Raw genomic sequence first — 23,788 nt, 5'->3', positions numbered from 1 at the left:
CACCTCACAATTTGCAGTTAAAAGTAGGATCAGTTGTCATCATGCTGCGTAACATTAATCAACCTCGACTATGCAAAGGAACAAGACTGGCTGTGAAAAGACTGATGAATAACGTCATTGAGGCGACAATCATAAAAGGAAAATACAAAGGAGAGGATGTCTTGATCCCGCGGATACCGACGATTCCAATGGACTTACCATTCGATTTTAAACGTTTACAATTTCCAGTACGGCTGGCCTTTGCGATGAGCATAAATAAATCGCAAGGACAGTCGTTAGAAGTTTGTGGAATCAACTTGGAGTTTCCCTGTTTCGCGCATGGACAATTATACGTCGCGTGTTCGCGCTTCGGAAAACCGTCTTCTTTGTTTATTTACGCACCACAAAACAAAACAAAAAATATAGTTTATGAGAAAGCTTTAAATTAATTAACAGACTGTATTTTAACAGGGTGTGTCTGTGAATATCAAATTTAAACCTTATAAATAGCCAGTATTTCAGGAAAACTCTGTTTTCTAAGTAAGCAACATGATGTATCGAAAATTATAATAAAACATCATGCTTTATTCAATAAATGCTTTTTTATTAAAAACGGATTCGATTTGTTTGTTTTAAAATCATTTTATACAAAAGATTAGGTCTTTTATTTATCGATGAGGCAGTACGAAGTCTGCCGGGTCAGCTAGTTACTTAATATAAAAGCATCTTTATGTCTATTAGACATGATGAGACATGAGGCTATTGTGCTAGCGTCAGTGTATCTATGACCTAATAAGACCATCTTAGAGAGTGACGTGAATTCCTTATTATCACTCGGTGAATCAGTAATAGTAGCGGGCGGCTTAAATTGTAAACACACATGATGGAACACGGAATGCATTAATGCAAAAGGTAAAAGTCTCAAAAGCTTATTTATAAACACGATTTATACATAAAGATTGTATCACCCGCAGAACCGATGCGACATCCTCAAAACGTTAAAAATCCTGATTTGCTGGATGAAGCAGTTTTAAAAGACGTTACACTGTTACATTCAGTAGAAGTACACGCTGGACTACATTCATATCACCGACATGTTCTTCTAAAATTCTCTAACATAGTCTGTAACACTACTGACTTACAGACTATGGCTAAGGCCGAAGGCGAACCGCAGAGCATTAGATAGTCCCTAAAACGGAAGTTACATCAGCGTTCGCTTTCGAAATAAGCCGGCATGGAAAACTCTCATGTCTCTCTTCAAAAACTGATGAAAAATATTGGGAAATTGTCCTTCGTTGGAAAGGTCGAAACTGACTGCTAGCCTTAGAAGATCTGGAGACAGCCAAATGTCTAGCTTACAGTCTAGACAGCCAGTGCGTTTTAAACCAGCAAACCATAGGACAACATTTCATTTAGAAGACCTCAAACCAATCACGTTCGCTTTGTCTTAGGAATGGACAGCTCAACTTCTCATATTCATCGAGGTGTTACTCGAGATTTTGAAGTCTTACAAGAGTTATTCGGAATGTGTTCATTGACAGGTTAAACCAAAGGAGTTGATATACTCAATGTACTTTTGGATGAGTGTTCAAAAACTGATTTGGAATTATCAAAATGATCGGCTGTTGCGACTGACGGTGCTCCTTTGGTGATTGGCGTCAATTCCGGGCTAGTTACTTTGCTAAAAAAGCATCTGCAAAGAAAAAACATAAGCGCTGAAGATCTCATGCAGTTTCACTGCATTATACACCAAGAAACCCTCTGTTCTAAAAAAAAATTATTTCTGAATGTCATGAAAGTGGTTTCGACTGAAAATTTAATAAAATCACGAGAACTCAATCACAGACAATTCAAACAATTCCTTGATGACATCGGAAGCGAATACGGAGATTTAAGGTCATAGCTCATTAGAGCCACCCGGCACCCGACCCTCGCCGCCTCAACTAGTGCGGTTGATATTGTTTGTATGGATTTCTATGGGTATACGCTCATTACATCAACTCTGGATCGCCTCGCTCGCAAGTTGCCCACGCGCGGGCGGCGAGTGCACCACTCGGTGACAACTCGCAACTCGCATGCTTGCCGCACGTTGATCGCGCGTTGCCGACGAGTGGACCGCGCGCTGCCTGCGAGTGATTCACTCGAGGGCAATGCGTTGGCGGTAATTACAAAATAAATACTTCATACGCGAATAGACCCGTTTCATAATAAATAATATATATTTAAATCGCGAGTGCTTAAAAATTGTATTTAATTGACTACTTATATTTTTTCAGTACCAATGTGAAAAAAAAAACGTGGTCCAATGTAAGGGAAGCTCATCGTAGGACTATTAAGAAAAAAACTACCAAAAGCGGTCAAGCAGCAGTCTCAGTTAAAAAATGGCAATTCGAGGATGAAATGAATTTTTTGACACCCTTTTATAAAGAGAGCAACTGTATCTTCACTACTCAGAGATAGTGATGATGCAGAAAGTACTGTCAATGAAGATTAGCAGTTGTCTGCTCCCGATTGCCAATCGAATATTTCAATAATAGAAGATCGTCCATCATTATCTGACTCCTGTACAAAGACATCCAAGTTTTCAAATATAAAAAGGCCAAGAGTACTTGACGAAGACAGATCTTCTGCATCGTCATTGTTAATGAAATATAATGAAGATGATATTGACAAATTTTTTCATGGTATAGCTGCAACGGTGAAGAAATTTAATGAATACAACAAAGCAATTATTAAATCTCAAATTTTTAATATTGATTCGCAAATGGAACTCCGAGAAATCAAATGAAAACGCCAGGACCTTCTGGAAATTAATTAACAGCGGGCTCTTCTGGATACAGTACTACAACGAACTATGATACAGACAGGAATGCCACAGAGGTGAACACACCAGTCTTGATTGGTACTGAAAAAGATTGACCTAATTTTTAAAAATGTGATTAGTAAGTACTTAATTAGTGACAAAATGATGTCAAATCAAGATCATACTGGTCACCAAGGTTTGGATATGAGCCCATTTCTTCGACAATGAAACTGAACAAGTTTGAGAAAATAAAGTTATCATTAAATTTTAATAATAATGATCTTCACAAACCTATCGGTCATCCAGAACATGACAGGCTTTATAAAATCCGCCCTGTTATCAAGCATCTCAATGAGAGGTTTGCCACAGTGCCAATGAATCAAAGACTTTCTGTGGATGAACAGATGTGTTCTACTAAAATAGGGCATTTTTTAAAACAGTATCTGCCTAAGTTATAATTTGAAGCCCATAAATGGGGCTTCAAATTATATGTTCTCTGTGATTTGATGGGATATGCCCACAAGTTTGAGGTACATATATTCTGGACAAGAGAATACAGAGAAACTCCCAGATGAACCAGATCTTGGTGCAACAGGAAATGTTGTAGTTCGTTTGCTTCGAGGAGTGCCAAGAAAGCAAAACCATATCATATACTTTGATAATTCTTATACCTCTTTGCCATTGGTAGTTTTTTTAGCTAAATCAGGAATAAACACAGTGGGAACTGTGCAACAAAACAGGATACCAAATAATAAACTTCCAGAGAAGAAAAATTTCATGACAAAATCTGTGCCCAGAGGTAGTTTTGAGGAAAGAGGGTCTGTGCATGATGGTATAGATTTGAGTTGTGTGCCTTGGACAGATAATAAGATAGTAACCCTGTTATCTTCTTATGCTGGAGCATTGCCTGTAACTACAGTCAATAAATTTGACAGGATAACAAAAGGAAAAATTGATATTACCTGCCCGTTTATTGTCCAAGAGTACAATAAACATATGGGAGGAGTGGATCTCATGGATAGCTTTTTGGGCAGAAATCATATACAAATGAGGTCTAAAAAGTGGTATTTGCGTATTTTTTTTCATCTATTTGATCTAGTTATTATAAACTCTTGGATTCTTTATAAAAACAAATGCTCAAGAAAGAGGTGAACCTAAAAAAGACTGCTTACAATGGGCCAATTCAGGAATGAATTGGCCTTTGTGCTATGCAACAGAGGAACCACGGGAGAAGCTAAAAGAGGGCGTCCGAGTTCAAGTGTACTAGAAGAAGAAATACAGTCAAAAAAAAAGAAAAGGTTCTCCAGCTCCACCACCTCCAAAAGACATCAGAAAAGATGGTGCTGAACATTGGCCAAAAGTAGGTGGGTCACTCCGGTGCAAATTTCCAAAATGTAAAGGCTATTCCACAATTTCGTGTAGTAAATGTGGAGTCAATTTGTGCTTAAATAAAAATAATAATTGTTTTTTAAATTATCATAAAGAATAAAGAAGATTGAGTAAACAATATTTTTTTATTTATTTAGTACTGAGCTAAATATGTGACACTGCATGATGATGTAAATTTCCATCATATTGTTTTTTGTATAATACATATTTTCATTTACAATAGGATTTTTTTAAATATTTTTCCTTTAATCTAGAGCATTAATTACATCACCCTGATTTATTTTTAAAAAATAGACAAAATCATGCAAAGAAGGGTTAATAGGTTATCTGTACGTCAGTGCGAACCAATAATGATTCCAATTGTCATTCAGAATAAGAATATTCAGATGGAATGTGACACTGGTAGAGCAATATCTTAATACATATATATAAATCTCGTGTCACAATGTTTGTCCTCAATGGACTCCTAAACCACTTAACCGATTATAATAAAATTCGCACACCATGTGCACTTCGATCCAACTTGAGAGATAGGATAGTTTAAATCTCAAATTACAGTCGCAATTTTAATTTATTGCTAATTATTGTCTGTTATTATTTGACAGTCACAATTATCTGTTAACTCCAAATGATTCTAACAGATGTCGATACCTTTCGACTGGGTTGAGGAAGTAATCAATTGATGGCACTGCTATGGTAAATCTACGAACGTGTCATATAAGCTATATTTTAACAGCATAATTACCACGTGTTGTTGACGCTATAAAATTAATTGAATTTATTTTGTAGAGAACGAAATACCGTATAATTCAATTATTTCCACTTTTTAAATGTTTGGTGTTAGCATAGCCGGCCACGTGTTAAATTATTATTTTCAGTCAAATGCCACCGAAAAAATCTAACCTAAATAACGCGAGCAACAAAGGGTCACGACGCAAACGTGTTGAAAGAGCTCAGCAATTACCAGAACAAATCGAAACAAGAAATGCAGCTCAAAGAATCAGGACTGCAGAAAGTCGTGCACAAGAATCTCAAGGACAGCGTGACGAACGTCTGCAACAGAATATTACGAGAACAAGAGCGGCACGAGAACGAAACCTAGCTACAGTACGAGTACTAGATCGACAAAGGCAACGGATCAGCCGCTCATTAACACGTGCATCATCCGTTCGGCTTGCCTTTGAATATGCACCAGATATTAACTACTCAGCGCATTCAAAAATTGTTATCGGTGGAATGGATAAAGTATGTCAATATTGTCAGGCATTGAAATTTCGGAATGAAGCAGCCGGCATGTGCTGCGCATCAGGAAAAGTTGTGCTGTCACCTGTACCCGCTCCGCCGGAGCCTTTATTATCCCTTCTTACTGGCAATTCAGATGATTCCAAATTATTTTTGCGTAAGATACGCAAATTTAATTCTTGCTTCCAAATGACGTCATTTGGGGCAACTAAAATTTGCGATCGTACATCCGATGGACGTAATTTTGAAACTACATTCAAAATTCAAGGCCAGGTGTACCATAAAATCGGATCACTGATGCCAATGCCTGATAACAATCCGAAATTTCTTCAAATTTATTTTATGGGCGATTGTGAAGAGCGCGTGACGACTCGGTGCCTGTATAATTTTATTGAACAAGCAGAGGAAAGAGCAATTGTGATATTATTGGAAAATTTTTTAGAAGATCACAATCAACTAATTCAATTGATCAAAAGAGTTTCGCCACGACTGCAAAATGACAATTATCAAATCGTCATAAAAGCCGACAAAGTACCATTAGGTGAACATGCTGGTAGATTCAACGCTCCAACTGTTGATGAGGTTGCTGTTATCATGGGTGATGATGCAGTTGACAAAAGATCTATAAAAATTACACGGCGAGACAACACTGTCAGTACGATTTATGATCTACACCGTTCATATGACGCACTACAATATCCATTGATATTTTGGCAAGGACAAGATGAATATCACCTTAATATCAAACAGCATGATCCAAATACCGGTAAATTTGACAATTATCTGTTTACTTTCTTACTGTTTGTATAGATTTTAATTTCGTATTGCATTTTATTTTTTATTTTTTTTAGGTGATTACAGAAATAATAAAGTTAGCTCAATGAACTACTACGCACACCGAAAAATGGTTAGACAACATCAAGACAATTATATCCTTCGATATCGTCAGCTGTTCCATCAATACATTGTTGATATGTATTGCTAAGGTCGAAAGCGAACGCTTGCGATTCCTTCGATTCAACCAGGGAAAACTACGATCGGAAGAATATATTCACTTACGAGACGCTGTTTCTGGAAACATCGATGGAAATTTAAATCCCAATGACATCGGTAATGCTTTCATTTTACCTTCAAGCTACATCGGCAGTCCACGGAACATGCAGGAATACATGCAAGATGCGATGACTTACGTACGTCATTACGGCCGACCGGATTTATTTATTACGAGGGGTGATCAATAAGTACTGATAATCGAGTATTTCTAGAACGCACAAAACCCCAAATTATTTTTTTTCTGCTTGCTTATTTATCCACTAGTTCAGCTCCAAAAAATTGTATAAATAGGACACCATTACCGGAAGATACATTCATTTGAATACGAACTGTCGAAGAGAAAACATCAAAATGGAGAAAAATGAAATAAGAGCTGTCATCAAGTACCTCTGCCTGAAAAAAATGTCTACCAAAGACATACACAGCGACTTAGAGGAAACATTGGGGGAGTCTGCTCCTCCATATTCCACAGTCGCACGCTGGGCAAAGGAATTTAAGCTGGGCAGAACCTCCACTGAAGATAAACATCGCGAAGGACGCCCTTCCACGTCCCTTACTGGAGAAAACGTAAAAAAAGTGGAAGATATCGTGTTGGCCGATCGAAGGGTGACCGTAAGGCATGTAGCTGAGGTCACAGGGATCTCCTATGGCAGCGTTCAAAAAATCATTGTCAACGAAATGCATATGAAAAAGGTCTCTGCGCGTTGGGTGCCGAGAATGTTAACCGACGAGCAAAAAAAGAAACGAGTCGACATTTCGAGGGTGAATCTTCAAAAGTTCCAGGCCGATAAGGAAAATTTTTTGTCGCGTTTTGTGACCATGGACGAGACCTGGATCCACCACTTTGATCCCGAAACCAAACAACAATCAGTGACTTGGAAACGAGCTTCCTCACCAACGCCGAAGAAATTCAAAGTGTCAAGTTCAGCGGGAAAGGTTATGGCGTCTGTTTTCTGGGATGCAGAAGGAATTATTATGGTGGAATATTTGGAAAAGGGGGCCACTATAACAGGCTCTTACTACGCAGACCAAATAAGAAGATTGCGAGAGGCTATTAACCCTTTCAGACCTCGCGTGCACAATTGAGGACATAAAAGTTTTGAGTCTTTTTACTACTAAATTTAAATTTTACGTAAATAAAAACTGTTGTCATCACTTGCGAACATTCTAAATTATTAAAAATGAAACAACTAGCGGCATCTATTGATACGTGTGTGCACTTCTAAGCCATTTTCGGTCAGTTACCAGCGAAACTTTGAACTGAGTAGGTAAGTCATTTTTATTTTATTGAAATTTCAAGTTTTTCTGCTAGATATGTTTTGAAATAAATATAAATGGATAAGTTATACTATATAGGCAAAGAACAAAGTATTTTACATCAAAATTTTTAGTTATTTGTACAATAAATCGCGAATATTCGTTATGTCCACAAACGTGGACAGTAGGTATTGGTTAAACATTTTTTTCAAAATAGGTACTTTGCTGCTGTTAGTAAATAAAGTTATTTTCTGGTAATAAATGTTATAATTTATTATAAAATTTGCGTGGTAAAGTCTTAAATTGTGTTTATTACAGGTAAATTTATGATCAAATTATAATCATGTTTTCGAGGGATGCTTTGAGAGCTTTGGAAAAGGATAACCAGTCGGAATTTGAGCTATCTTCGGATGATGAGGATGTGGGAAATAATAATAATGTCCCATTTGCGAGACACGTTAGGTTGGGAGCCGATGTAGTAACTCAGAATCAAAGAGAGTACACCCCACTTGACCCCCCTGACGAACAAGAAGACGAAGAAAGGTCAGCTTTCAATTACGAGTCCGAGCCTGAGGCGCCAAGAGAGCCGGATATTGTGGAGGGCGAAGAGGAGCAAGTTACGCCGAATGCTGAACTTTTCGATTACCTTACGCCAAAACCGAACATAAAGTGGAGGCATAGACAAATAAATAACACAATACCAACGGATTTCTTGCTACCAATAGCTTTAGAACCCATCGTGCAAGATCCCATTTGTTATTATAATAGATATGTTCCTGTAGAGCTTTTTGAACAAATGGCCGAAATGACAAACTTATATGCAGTACAGTCAGGAAAAACCAGGTTTAAGCCTACGTCCAGCTATGAAATTGAAATTTTATTTGGTTTGCACATGGCAACGGGAGTTTTCAACTATCCAGTTTTGAAAATGTACTGGGAAAATCATATTAGCATTCCACTTTTCACTAACAATATGGCAAGAGATAGGTTCTTTGAACTTCGTAACAATCTCCATTTAGTAGATAATATGAAAAAGCCTACTAATTGCACTGACGTGTTTTATAAAGTAAGACCAATCTATAATGCGATCCGAAGCCGATGCTTAGAAATACCGCTAGAAAAAGAATTGTGTGTCGATGAACAAATAGTTCCTTTTACAGGGAAACATTCTGCTAAGCAGTACATCAAAGGAAAACCTTGTCCATGGGGAATGAAGCTTTTCTTTTTGTGTGGGAAAAATGGCCGTGCCTATGACTTTATTATTTATCAAAATTCTATTCCAGAATTTGACAGGTCACTGATAAAGAAAGTAGGCTTTGGAGCTGCGGTAGTATTACATCTAATGAAAAGAGTCGGTGACAGTAGAGGTCATGAGTTATATTGCGATAATTACTTCTCGTCTTATTACATGCTCCAAATTTTGAAACACAAAGGCATAATGGCTACCTGCACTGCGCGTGTCAATAGATTTACAAGGCCACCGTTGCTTAGTGACAAAGATATAAAAAAGAAACCAAGGGTTTTGCCGAAGAGATTTGTAGTACGGATGGAGATGTCACCATGGTGAAATGGCTTGATAACAAACCAGCCAACTTAGCTTCCAATTTCGTTGGTATAGGAGAAAAAGATATGGTGAAAAGATGGTCCAAAACAGAGAATAGATTTATAGAAGTCGAGAGGCCTGAAATTGTAAAAAAGTACAATCACGCCATGGGAGGGGTAGATCTCCTTGATCAACTTATGAGTTATTATAGAACATTTATAAAGTCAAAGAAGTGGCCTTTGCGTATGATATTCCACGCATCAGATTTGGCAGTTGTTCAAGCCTACCGCGAGTATGATATGGATTGTGACTTGCTTGGGATACCAAAAGCAAAACGGCTCGCACTTCTTCACTTTCGTCGACGCTTAGCTGAAAGTTTAGTTCTTCGAAACAAAATATCAGGTGCTAAAAGGGGTCGTCCAAGTAGTTTGAGCAGTCCTTTACCAGTAGTTGTTCCTAGAAGACCAGGAGAAGTACGTCCGTCAACTGAAATTGCTCGAGATGGTATTAGTCACTTTCCAGCTCATGACGATGGTTGTGGAACGCGCTGTAAGTTAACGGGGTGTAAAGGGAAATCCCGCATCAAATGCATAAAGTGCAAAGTGCACTTATGTCTGACTAAAGACAAAAATTGCTTCCTAAGTTTTCATACCTAAGTAACTAAAGTTCCTATTATTTTGTTGCCTTTTTAGAAGATTTTTTATGTTGTTTTATTTTGTAAGAAGATTTATTTTTGTTTTGAAGATGTTTAATTATTTTTAGTTTGAATTTCATACTTTTGTAATAATAAAAATGGCCAAAATCAAGCTATTTGTTATTTGTTCAATTATACCCATACATCAGTTATTATAATCACTTAGGCCGAATGTCCACATTTGATCACATAAAGAAAACATCAATTTTCTCGGAAAATAATCTAATAATCAATTTTTTTTTGTTTTTCCATGCTCAATAGGCGAATATCTAACTGAAATAAAATCGGCTCAAACAAATTCTAAAAAATAAAAAATCAGGTCTGAAAGGGTTAAGTCAAAAAGACGCGGTAAACTGCGCGCTAGAGTGCTGTTTCACCAAGACAACGCCCCGGCTCACAAAGCCGCAGTTGCGATGGCTGCCATTGAAGAAATGGGGTTCGAACTGCTCGAACACCCTCCCTATTCGCCAGATCTAGCTCCCAGTGACTTCTACCTCTTTCCTCGGCTCAAAGAACATCTCCGGGGCAACAAATTTGAGGACAATAGTGAAGTGATGGCCGCAGTAGAGGCATTTTTGGAGGGTCAAGACAAAGAATTTTTTTCTAAGGGAATCATGGGCTTAGAAAAAAGATACACTAAATGTATTAACTTGTTAGGAGACTATGTTGAAAAATAAAATACTTTTTTTTATCTAATAGTTCTGTTTCATATTGATTATCATTACTTATTGATCACCCCTCGTACAATATTACGCTCATTAGGTCTACACACTCTTTAGCTGTCACAGTATAAACATTTGTTATCGTAGTATTCGTGGTTTCTAAGTTATAACGTGCTAAACGAAGCCAAACGTGCAGTTTTTTGAAAATGGACAAAATTGAGCAACGTGCGGTGATCAAATATTTGTTTAAGAAGGGATCAACGCCAAAACTGATTCATGATGATATGACGAAAACATTAGGGGAATCTGCTCCATCGTATAGCACTGTAAAAAAATGGGTAGCAGAATTTAAACGTGGACGGGAGAGCGTTGAAGATGACCCTCGCTCCGGCCGCCCTACAACGTCTACGACCGAAGAAAACATCCATAAAGTGTGCGATCTCATATTGGAAAACCGCAGATTGACTATAAGGGAGATAGCAGACACTATAGGCATTTCATATGAGCGAACACAAAACATCATTATCAATGAACTCGGATATTCTAAGGTATCCGCTAGATGGGTGCCTAGACTGCTTTCAGTCGAGCAAAAACGAGTTCGTTTAACAATTTCTCGCGACTGTTTAGAGATGTTTGAAGCTGATCCGCAGGACTTTTTGAACCGTTTTGTCACTATGAATGAAACCTGGGTTCACTACTATACGCCAGAGTCCAAACAACAGTCCAAGCAGTGGAAAAAATCAGATGAACCGACTCCAAAGAAAGCAAAGACAATTTTATCGGCTGGCAAGGTGATGGCGTCTGTTTTTTGGGATGTTCGTGGAATAATAATGGTAGACTATCTTTCAAAAGGCCAAACAATAAACTCAGCGTACTATTGCACCTTATTGCGTCGTCTACGTGAAGAAATTAAGGAAAAACGTCCGCGATTACTGAGGAAGAAAGTGTTGTTTCACCAGGATAATGCACGCGTTCACACGTCTGTCGAAACGATGGCTCAAATTCGCGACTGTGGTTTTGAACTGCTGCCCCACCCAGCTTATTCGCCTGATTTGGCACCTTCCGACTTTCATCTGTTACCTAATTTAAAAAAACACCTTGGTGGGCAGACATTTTCTTCAAATGAAGAAGTTGAACTCGCTGTGAACCAGTATTTTGCAGACCTTCAAGAATCTTTTTTTAAAACCGGTTTAGAAGCCTTGCAAACCAGATGGAAGAATGCATTGAGTTAGGTGGAGATTATGTTGAGAAATAAAAATGTTTTTGTAAGTAAATTATTTTGTTTTCTTCTTGAGGCCGCGAACTTTTCAATGAACCCTCGTTCCTTATGTGAAGGGAGTTACTGACAGAATAGGCAACATTTCGAAGAAGGTTTCCATCAAAACTATTTACAAACCACATAGGAAAGTGAGCCAATTCTTGAGACCAATCAAGAGTAACATTCCTTTACAACAAGCGGGTGTATACAAACTCGATTATGACTGTGGCTTGTCATACATTGGACAGACGAAGAGGAGCACCGGTGCAAGGGTTAAAGAACACATCTCAGATATCAAAAACAGGCGCGTAGAAGTCAGCAGTGTGTGAACACACGATGGACAAACCAGGCCACTACATTCGGTTTGATAAACTCAAATCCTCGCTCGGGAAGACAAGTATATACCGAGATTAATTCGCGAGGCTACTGAAATTAAAGATCGCCATCCGAGGCCTCCCGGTGAACGCCAGCCCGGAGGCCATAGTCGAAGAGCTGAGGGAGCTAGGCTTCTCGTCGGAGTTCATCCGCCCGATTCTAGCACGCAAAGGAAGACTCGGCTGCGTATATTTTGCGCAGCTGAGAAAGACGTCTTCTACTATTCCGGCAATGTACGAGGTCACCGAGCTCCAGTGCATGGCCGGAATTAAAATCGAAGCCTGGAGAGGACGCCAAGGGCCTGCCCAATGCCACCACTACCAGCAGTACCGGCACTCGTCTCACAACTGCCACAGAGAGCAGGTTTGTGTACGCTGCGGCGAGCACCACGCTGCCAAGGACTGCCCGCGGCCCAAGGACGAGCCGGCCAGTTACGCCAATTGCGCCGGGGAGCACCCAGCAAACGCCTCGTGCTACTGTGCTACCTCGAGCCGAAAAGAAGAGAGACCCTAAGATGCTGACCCCATCGGACGCCGACTGGAGTCTAATCACCAAGGACGTGTCCTTGCCCAGTGAGACAAACACCCGGACACGACCACCTGGATTTCACTACCGCAGGCTGGAGTCAGCCCATTCGAGATCTAAGTCTCTGGGCCACTCCTCGCCCGCGGCCTTCCCTCGCGGCACCAGGGCTGCAAACGCCCGCCCCAACGACCCGCCTGCATTCACAGGCGGAGTTGCAGCCAGCTCAGGGGGCCAACGCCCCGAAAAGCTAACCTTGACCCCCGCTTCCCGGGGGCCCGAGATGACCTCGTCGTTTTTCGTATTGATTGAGTTCAACTGAGTTCAAAAAAATTGAGTAAAAATATCAGTGATTAAAAATAGTGTTTCATTTCTAACACATGGTATCATACAAATCTCTTCAAACAGTTGGCGATGCCAGCGAAGATGTAAATTTTCCAACGGAATTTTTGAACTCACAAGATTTGCCAGGCATGCCACCGCATAATTTACTATTGAACTCAACTGGCATGTCCGTGTACCACTTCTGTGTATATTATGCGGTGATTTAAATTAATTAGTGAAACATGAGAAGAGCAGTCAAAGCTATGAGTGATATTTCGAAGTGTCAAGGTGCAGACCTTTGCATTGCCGACGTATCCAGGGATGACAAATTATTGACCAGTTCTATAACGGACTCACGAAATATTGATGTCGTGGCTGTAATAAAAATTCTTCAAAAGAAAGATCCTGAATTGTTATAAAACATATATACTCTCCAACATTCTGGAGTTCACAATCAAACTTATCTGAATCCTAGTCACCGACGAGTCCTCCTTCTACTGTAGAGTCATTAAAGCCAGATCGAGCTTCAACACAATTTTTGATGATCGAGAATACAATTCAGACGGATGGTTCTGCCACTCCACCAAAGAACCCAAGTAACCAAGTCTTAAGAGTGGTCATCAGAAGCCTTCCCCTGGAGCTTTTTGAGAAATTAGTTTTAAAAGAGCTGAAATCAAATTTTCTTCCAGTAGTCTGTTCATCGTCAATTCGATTTCACTGTGTTTCAGTGTTTCTAGTTTCATCCTGTGAGGGAAATAAAACTTTCAATGTGAAGTCTGTTTGCTATCTTTCAGTCATAATAGAATGAGCCCCGTACCCCAAAACTGTTCTCGATGTAATCTCTATTGACACCGTAAACAGATCTATTACCCTGCGTGAACTATTAAGTTTAGACGGCGGAAACAAGTTATGTACCAAGCACATGTCATGTACAAACTAGTCATGTACCAAGCAGACTACTTCCTCCAAGTTTAACAAATCTAATTATAGATTCCAAGCTAAAACCCCGATCTTTAACTTTAGGTTCTTTTAAGGCAGATGAATCTAGTGTGTGACTGTTGCTAGGGATGATATCGATGTATTAATGATACAGGAATCTTTTTGAAGCCTAATACTTGTGACCCAGAAATTGAAAACATTAGCGTCGTACGTAATGACATCGATACGGCGGAACTTGGATTTATTACAAGCAAGCTCTCGGCTATCTTTATGTCTATTAGACATGATGAGACATGAGGCTATTGTGCTAGCGTCACTGTATCTATGACCTAATAAGACCATCTTAGAGAGTGACGTGAATTCCTTATTATCACTCGGTGAATCAGTAATAGTAGCGGGCGGCTTAAATTGTAAACACACATGATGGAACACGGAATGCATTAATGAAAAAGGTAAAAGTCTCAGAGGTCTTATTTACAAACACGATTTATACATAAAGATTGTATCACCCGCAGAACCGATGCGACATCCTCAAAACGTTAAAAATCCTGATTTGCTGGACGTAGCAGTTTTAAAAGACGTTACACTGTTACATTCAGTAGAACTACACGCTGGACTACATTCATATCACCGACATGTTCTTCTAAACTTCTCTAACATAGTCTGTAACACTACCGAGTCATGGGTTTTATTGAAGGCCGAAGGTGAACCGCAGAGCATTAGATAGTCCCTAAGCGGAAGTTACATCAGCGTTCGCTTTCGAAATAAGCCGGCATGGAAAACTCTCAAAAACTGATGAAAAAAAATTGGGAAATTGTCCTTCGTTGGAAAGGTCGAAACTGACTGCCAGCCTTAGAAAATCTGGAGACAGTCAAATGTCTAGCTTACAGTCTAGAGAGCCAGTGCGCTTTAAACCTACAAACCATAGGACAACATTTCATTTAGTAGACCTCAAGCCAATCACGTTCGCTTTGTCTGAGGAATGGACAGCTCAACTTCTCATATTCATCGAGGTGTTAGGTTGATACCTAATCACCTAAAAAAGACATCAAACATAGCGGCAGGATACTCCATCAGGCAAGTAAACGGTTACTTTGTCATCTTATTAGACAACATCGATCGGATGCACGGAAGTTAGATTTTCAAATTGATATTCTGAGTTACGAAATACAAAAATGTTTGTCAAAGACAGATTGGCAAAAATGTTTTCATATTATTAATAAACGTGAACAATCCACGTATGATCAATCGAAAAATAATAAAATTAATAAATTTAAAAAATTAACGGACAAAATTAAAAGTAGTAATAGTAATGGCAATAATTGTAATATTAATTTAAGTCGGGCAACACAGACATCGATAACTATTGTTAATCTTTCAAAACAAGCTTTAGATAAAGAAACCATTGAGATCCTTAAAAAAGAATTGAATTTTGCACCAGTGCCATCAAAATTACCGTTCGAAGACATTATCTGTAACGTTGAGGAATGTCTTCATAAGAATCATGTCACGAAAGAGTAGTCTGAAGCAATCCGGCAGGATGTTTCGTATGTTCTGCGCCGGAGCAAATTGCCTCGACAAAATATCTCTCGTCAAGAATCAGTTGCACTCAAACAACTTCGCAACAATAAAGACCTGACTGTCCTCCGTGCAGATAAAGGGAACCCGACCGTAATAATGGATACGAGTGATTATGATAATAAAATAATCGAAATTCTTTCGGATAATTCTATTTATAAAAGAGTTAACAAAGACCCGACAAGTAAAGTTTTAACAGAAACAAAATTTTTAATAAATAAATACAGTTCAAAACTTAATCTAGATATCAAATCACTCGTACCATCGTGTGCAAAACCTCCAAAATTATATGGGTTACCTAAAATCCATAAACAAGTTGTTCCATAACGCCCAATTGTAAGCCAGATAGACTCACCAACTTATAAACTGGCTAAATTTCTTTCAAAGATATTATCACCACTCCGGGGCCACACAAAGTCATTTGTTAAGGATTTCCACCAGTTTTTCAAAGATTTAAAACACCTAAAATTGAGCGACAATGACAGTATGGTCAGTTTCGATGTACAGTCATTATTCACTAGTATACCTGTTCTTGACTGCATTGAGATTGTAAGAGGTAAACTAAAGGATAACAATATGCCTATAGAATATGCAGAGCTATTAAAGCATTGCCTAACATCTGGCTACCTCATGTGGAAGGATGAATTCTACATACAAGTAGATGGAGTTGCAATGGGTTCGCCGGTTTCCCCCGTCGTCGCTGATATATTCATGGAGGACTTCGAGGTGCGAGCCCTTTGCTCTCCTCCTATAACACCTTTAATATATAAACGGTATGTAGATGCCACCTTCACAGTATTAAATAAAAATAAAACATCTGCTTCTCTGAACCATCTTAATTCTATCAATAGCAAGATTCAGTTTACTATAGAATTGGAGGCAAATAATTCTTTAGCTTTCCTTGATATACTTGTTGTTAGGAATCCTGACAATACTTTAGGACATACTGTTTATAGGAAACCCACACATACGGACAGGTACTTCAATGGTAACTCACACCACCACCCTATCCAGTTAGCTACCGTTGGCAAATCTTTGTTACAGAGAGCCCAAAACCTTTGTGATGCTGACCTCCTAGAGGCCGAGCTGCAACATGTAACACATGCTCTCACCATCAACAACCTGCCCATGCCTCGCCAGCATCGCAAGAACCACTTGAAGCCACCCACAGTTGAACGACAACCTGCGATACTACCATATGTGAAGGGAGTTACTGACAGAATAGGCAACATTTCGAAGAAGGTTTCCATCAAAACTATTTACAAACCACATAGGAAAGTGAGCCAATTCTTGAGACCAATCAAGAGTAACATTCCTTTACAACAAGCGGGTGTATACAAACTCGACTGTGACTGTGGCTTGTCATACATTGGACAGACGAAGAGGAGCATCGGTATAAGGGTTAAGGAACACATCTTAGACATCAAAAACAGGCGCGCGTTGAAGTCAGCAGTGTGTGAACACACAATGGACAAACCAGGCCACTACATTCGTTTTGATAAACCTCAAATCCTCGCTCGGGAAGACAAGTATATACCGAGATTAATTCGATAGGCTATTGAAATTAAAAAAAATCCCAATTTCAATAGAGAAGATGGCTGGAATCTATCAAACACCTGTGACCCCCTTCTTAAAAATATAAAATCCCATCTCCAAGCAGTCGTAGGTGACTGCATTAGGCGGTCGTGCTGCAGTCGACTACGACTTCACGCGACCGCTCGAGAGCAGCAGTAAGCAGCGTACGGCAGTTTAAACAATATTTAAGGACACAATATCATTCTGCTGCCTTGTTTGGACAGGTTTTTCAACTGCATCTACAATTATAGCTGCTATAAATGCATATAGAGCGACTTTATCCGGCCAATGGTTCAAAATATATTCACTGACGAAGATTTTGCGCTTCCAGAAACCAAAAAAATCAAGAAATCAACCCATTTGTTTCCCCGGAATCCACCGTTAACTCAGAAATTGACGCTGGACGTTTTAATGGACACTAATTGATGTTCGGTCTATTCCTACTACTTCCCTTTCACCCTTTAATTTCCCTTTACCCATTAATTTCCCTTTACCCACTAATTCCTCTATAAATACTAATTTCCCTTTTCCAAGTAATAGTCCCCAAAACCTCTGGGAAACTACACCGCTTGCGAGAATCGTAACATATCAGTTGAAAGAGGCGCGTAATCAAGCTATATTACTTACTATCGTGACAAAACAATCCAGTAACACCACAGACTGCTATTCAAAGCTCACCTCAACCCGGGTGTTCTTGTACGGATGGTCAGAAAAATCAATCAATTTTTTTTTATTTCACCTGAACAAGTGTCGTTAGTGTCGTTACCGAAACAAAACAGACCGACTCTAAAGATGCTGTACTACACACAACACAACCAATTTAAGATAAAATTGCGAATTGAATTGAATTATTTTATGAATAATCCCTCTTTTAAGGTAAAATAAGGTACTTGATACCAATAAGGCCTATTCTCAATTTAAACCTGTACTGCAGAAAAATCGATTAAAATATCTTAGCTGTAAATTCCAGATTTTTTCACAGATTCCGAAGATGATTTGCAATTAGCAAACATAAATCAAGTTGCGAAGGAAAAGGCCAAAACAAGCTATGGCAGTGGAGATTATATTCTAGTCAAATCAATTATGAAGAGAAAAAACCGTAGATACGCTGCGATTTGCTCTAAATATGATGAAGATGGAGAGATAGTTACAATCCTTAAAGTTTTCAACGACAATGGCACGCAATATCAAATTAGTGACAATGATATTGCTGACGCACTTCACCAAGATGTTCTAGAAAAACTACCACTTCCTAAGCGAATAGGCAAATGTGGAACAGTATTTAACAAATTTAAAGAACCTGTTAATAGTCCTTGTGATGCACTATTGAGAGACTGATTGAGTTCAAATTATAATTCCGAGTTTAATTTAATGTTGTTAAAAATTACCTTAAGTTTATTAATTTGTAAGTAAACTTAAGGAAGAGTTTAATTATGAGATAAAAATATTACTAGAGAAAACCTGTGATTGCAACCTTTCTGTTTACTCAGAGTTCGAATATTTTGGTTCCTAGAGAGTTGGTTATGTTTCACTGATACTAAAACAAGAATAGCTTGGCAGGGTACAAAATTATCATAAAACTGTCTACCTCACTGTTAACTGTATTGAGACTGAAATAATTTACTAATTATTCAATAAAAATGTGATTAAAAAACCGTAACCGTGTTTTTCGTCAGTCCCTGGAAAACAGATTTCCAAAAACTTAAATTTCTCTGAAAATACTTTTGTAAAGTGACTGGCCCTTTTAGACACAACAAATTAGAAATAAAAGTTTACTTGTGACCGTCTAAAAACAACTTTGTCAAATCATCTCTCTCTCTCTTAATCAAAACACTCTTCCGGTGACGCTGTGAAAGCCGCAGGTATAACAAAATTAAACTTTCCAAAAATCTTAATCAAAATCAAGACGAACCACCCATATGTTCCTTTATTATTTCACAAACGCATGTATTTTGTTTGTACTTAAGTCTCATTTGCCATATTTTTATAGATAAGTGAGATTGGACCGTTCTCTACCTCCGGTTAGTGAGAATTGAAAAACCTCTATAAGAGGAAAATAGATTCGCCCCACCAAACTCCCACTAGCCCAGCTATAACTGTTTACTGTACCTACACTTTACGTTCACTTTCCCTACACTTTAACTATACTTTACCTAATTTATATTCACTATACACCGATTAGCGAAAAAAAAATAAGGTTAAAAATACTTATGTACTTAAATGAGAAATTGGTGACAAAAAAGGCTTTATTTAAATATGTTATATATTTATTAATTCTTTGATTATATATCAGGCATCCGATTGTGCTGAGACGACAGTCACAAAATACTTATTTGACATTATATTAAACAAAAACCAAAAAAAAATTTCCATTAAAGTCTCAATTTGAGGACTATGAAGTTTGAAAAAATGTTTAATTTCAAAAACTGCAAACGGATCGAATTTTTCTGGCGTCCATACAAAAAACTAATCGATTGATTTTTATTTAACATAATTATGTTTGAATTTACGATAAAATACACAGCATGTAAATGTCTAGTTGTCCAAAAAAAAAAAAAAACTTTTATTCACCTACCGCCCACTTCGCTGTGATCTTTCGTTTTGAACAGATGGTGTTTGAAAAGCACCTTGTTCGTGAAACTCTCACCGCAGCTGCAAACAAACACTGTCTTCGATATTTTATACTTATTGTGTTCGACCAGTATGTGATGCTTCATGGACTCCGCGCTGGTGCATATTTCCCTACAGAGCACACAGACACGTATATAATCCTGCAGGTAGAGACCTCTGAACGCGGATATCCCCTGTAACTTCCTGCTCCAATGCAGGACTTGGGGCGCAAAATATTTTTTATATCTACCCTCCTTAGCCACCACGTCGTCGTCTTTGTGCAACGAGTTTATGTGCTGCTGGAACAGGTCGTGTTTTTTCGCCATGTACCCGCACATCTCACACTTATAGTATGGAAGGTGTGATTTTATATGCTCCCTCAGATGTTCCCTATTTTTACATTTGTCCAAACAAATCTTGCAGGACGACACGCTTTGTATGTTGTGTTTCTCGTAGTGGATCCATATAGATTTGATCCGTATGCTTTTAAAGCACCGCGGGCAGGTCACTACGCCGTTCTCTTTGTCGATGTGACAGTAACTTATATGAACGGCCAGTTGATGTTTGTTGAAGAATATTTGGGAGCAATGATTGCATATGAAAATGTCTCGCTCGACTCTGTAAGCGTCCTCGAAGCTCAGCAGATGTTGTGATTTTATATGCTTCAGTAATTCCTCTTCGTTTTTGTGAGGTATGACACAGATCTGGAAAATTTTAAACGATAGGTAATACCGTAGAGATATCTAAAAAAAAAACTAAGAATAAAACTTAAGTATCGATAATTATACTTGTACAATAACCTATAAATATCTAAGTAAGTAAAGGGGGAACGTCCAGAGTTGTAGTCTAGAAAATTAGGAAACATTGGGGAGAGATGAAAAATAACAAGAGCAACTCACGGACGCTTTTACTTCGTCTGCCCGTGATCACGGTTGCTGAAAAGTAACCGAAACGTCGGGATTATGTAGTTTTAAAACAATAAAATCCGCGTAGTAAATCCGAAAATATATTAGTTTCATTTAAATGAATAAAACTCGCGAAAGTCTTAGATCTCATTACATTTAAAAGAATCGTATTTCTAGGTCACGATGTCAGCTTTCGTAACATTTAAATGATCGTACACACGTAATACTTGTAAAGGTCCATATAATAAGTCGACAATTTTATAATATTCAATAGTTCTTAATATAATCAAACTTAAAATATAACATTTGCGAGAGATGAATATCACTTTTAGTCTTCACGAAACAAGAACTCAAGATATGGAGCCTTTCAACAATATATTTATATTAAGAATAATTAAATTAGAAGTACATCATAATTTAAGAAAATACTATGATGTAGAAAAAACATTAATTAAATTGCTCGAGACGAATTAAACGTTTAAAGCATTATAGAGACGTAACCTCTCATCATTCCATGGATTCCCCAAGCGGTTGCCGGGTACATCGTTGCACGGAGAGGAACTTCAACAGTGCTTGGGACTTGCGACCCAGGTGTAGGTTTAAGGGGCCCCTATCTAATGAGTTAAATGCTCACCTCCACCATCGAAACTCCTCTCTCCTAATCAAATTTTAAACAAACCAACTAGGGCTGCCTTTGAAGTACAACAACTTTGATAAGTACTTTCATATATTGTTAATTTGTAATTAAAACCAGACATATTCAAAGATTCTAGTATATATACTTTAAATGAATGTATGTGCACAAAAAAGTTAATGATTTTTCCTTATATAATTCAGATATTTAATTTAGAAGATTTTAGAAGCCCAGCCTTTAATAGTATATTATTTATATAAAACAAGATAAGTACTACAGATCTTATGTACTTATTATTTTCCCAATTTTAATGAATTAAAATTTAAAATTAAAATATATACAATATATATTACTGTAAAAGTTCAAACTGCGGTAAAACCTGAGATGTGTCCAGTAAAACATAAAATATACCGATTCCTTATGAAAAATATCCAAAACGGTATTAGGTTAAGTTAGATTAGATTTATTGCAGTAAATGACAAAGTATATCCCATTGTTTTATTCCTAAAACGCCTAGCACTATATGCTGATTAAAACCTAGGATATACTGAAGGTATGGCGAAACCCTAAACGATCTTCCTATTATCGACATTTACCTACTCGTTGATGCGAGTACATTTGTGATTAAAATCTTTAGTAATATATATATATATATATATATATATTTAAAAGAATTTTATGAAGTAAATTAAAATTTAAATAAGAAAATATCGAATGAAAAGTCAACAAAACGAGCAGGATTCCAACCTACCCTACCGTCTGTATCTCTCCAATATTACATTATGCTATTTACCAACTAAACTGAATCTCCTGAACGGAGTCGGTGAGTTAAGCATTGTAAACATTTGGTTAGGTAGAGAGAGGAGCTTGGACGTGGGAGGTGAGCGTTTAACGCGTTAGATAGGGGCTCCTTAAACCTACACCTGGGTCGCAAGTCCCAGGCACTGTTGAAGCTCCTCTCCCTGCATCATGGACCCGGCATCCATCCATGGAATGACGAGAGGTTTCATTTCTTTAAGTATGTTATGAAGAAAGATGCAACATATAAGGCTTTTAATCAAAATCCTTATCACCGTTACCGTACTCTGCATTACAGATGTCCCTAATATTAAATTTATCAATCACGCTTTTAGCTAATTTCTTAATTAGTTGTACCAATGACTAATACATTGTCCTTAAATTGAAATCGGAAATATCTAGTAACACATGTGGTTGTTTAAGTTTTAATAGCATCGAGAGATTTTGCAAACTATGTAAATTATAATGAGATCTAAGACACCTCATCTCGCCGTGATCACGGTTGCTGCAAAGTAACCGAAACATCGGGATTATGAAGTTTTTAAATAATAAAATCCGCGTAGTAAATCCGAATAATACTAGTTTCATTTATATGTAAATTATAATTAAATACGCACATGGAAATATGGGACAGAAATCTTATCAATTCTAAAGTGATGGTAGTTTGAAACTTCGTTTTACATCATGATTTTACTCGGACAAAAGAAATGAGTATTGAATAAGTGCATTAAATTACCTTAACACGCGTTCGCATCTTAAAACTAAAAAACTTTTCATACATACATTTTAGTTTCAAACTAACGTCAAAGTACGCCAAACTTTCTGTATACCGTTTGACAATGATGTGGTAACTAGGAATACCCACTTTTATATCTTTCAAATAAACGGTCTCGGTAACAAAATTCTTAGTATCTCGCGTTATCCATTCGTGTACCGTCTTTATACAATTCAATATAATTCACACACGACTGCCGAAATCTTTATGGGCTCAACTTAAAGAATACTATAGATATATTTGCTATATACAAATAGGTTATTTACCTTGCAAGCGTGTTTCGTCTCGTCTGTTATAATAGCGTCACGTTCCCTGCTGTGTTTGTTATTCTTATGTATTTCCACTTCGGTTTCGCTGCACCACCCGCCGTCAGAACACATATCACAGTCGTACACCTGGTCGGGGTCGTACGACGGATTCCCCGAATCGATCACAGTTCTGCTACTCAGCTCGTACGATGTACGAAACATTTTAAATATAATAATATAAAATAAGGACACAATTATTGTTAGCGTTCAGACGGTTGTAGAATAAGTCATTGTCATAACGACGCCATTTCGAGTATAGACAATAGATATGTGGAGGCATAGACAACGGAAGGAACGCGGGAATTGCGTTAAAAAATAATTAAAAAATACAGCTATAGACATTATTATGAATTTATATTGATACAAGAAAATTAAATTAAAAAAAAAATTCTTAAATACTTTTCTTCGATCAAAAAGATATTTTTGAAGTGACTTTAAATACGTCTTGATTGGTAAGACTCTTTATAGACAGCGCCAAAATGAACTGATAATATCACATTATAAGTAAAAACCATAACAGTATTAAAAAAAAAAAAGGAAACCAAAAAAAAATTGTACCTTCTTT

The 23,788-nt window shown here is 37.7% G+C and overlaps 2 protein-coding genes across 2 annotated transcripts; one reads left to right on the top strand and one right to left on the bottom strand.

The window, feature by feature from the left end:
- The first annotated feature begins 6,817 nt into the window (after positions 1-6,817).
- Positions 6,818-7,552, top strand: LOC133319859 (uncharacterized). The gene has a single exon (XM_061525732.1). It carries the CDS (start codon positions 6,818-6,820, stop codon positions 7,550-7,552), a length of 735 nt encoding a protein of 244 aa, XP_061381716.1.
- Positions 7,553-19,438: 11,886 nt separating this feature from the next.
- Positions 19,439-23,484, bottom strand: LOC116778328 (zinc finger Y-chromosomal protein 2-like). The gene is made up of 2 exons (XM_032672298.2): positions 23,182-23,484; positions 19,439-20,507 (listed from the first exon to the last, which is right to left on the bottom strand). The coding sequence occupies exons 1-2, from the start codon at positions 23,383-23,385 to the stop codon at positions 19,761-19,763; spliced, it is 951 nt and encodes a 316-aa protein (XP_032528189.1). The 5' UTR covers positions 23,386-23,484; the 3' UTR covers positions 19,439-19,760.
- Between the last annotated feature and the right edge of the window lie 304 nt (positions 23,485-23,788).

Source organism: Danaus plexippus, chromosome 31, assembly GCF_018135715.1.
Source record: "Danaus plexippus chromosome 31, MEX_DaPlex, whole genome shotgun sequence".
NCBI lineage: Eukaryota > Metazoa > Arthropoda > Insecta > Lepidoptera > Nymphalidae > Danaus > Danaus plexippus.
Note: the sequence above shows the minus strand (reverse complement) of the source record. Positions and strands in the feature narration are given on the sequence as shown.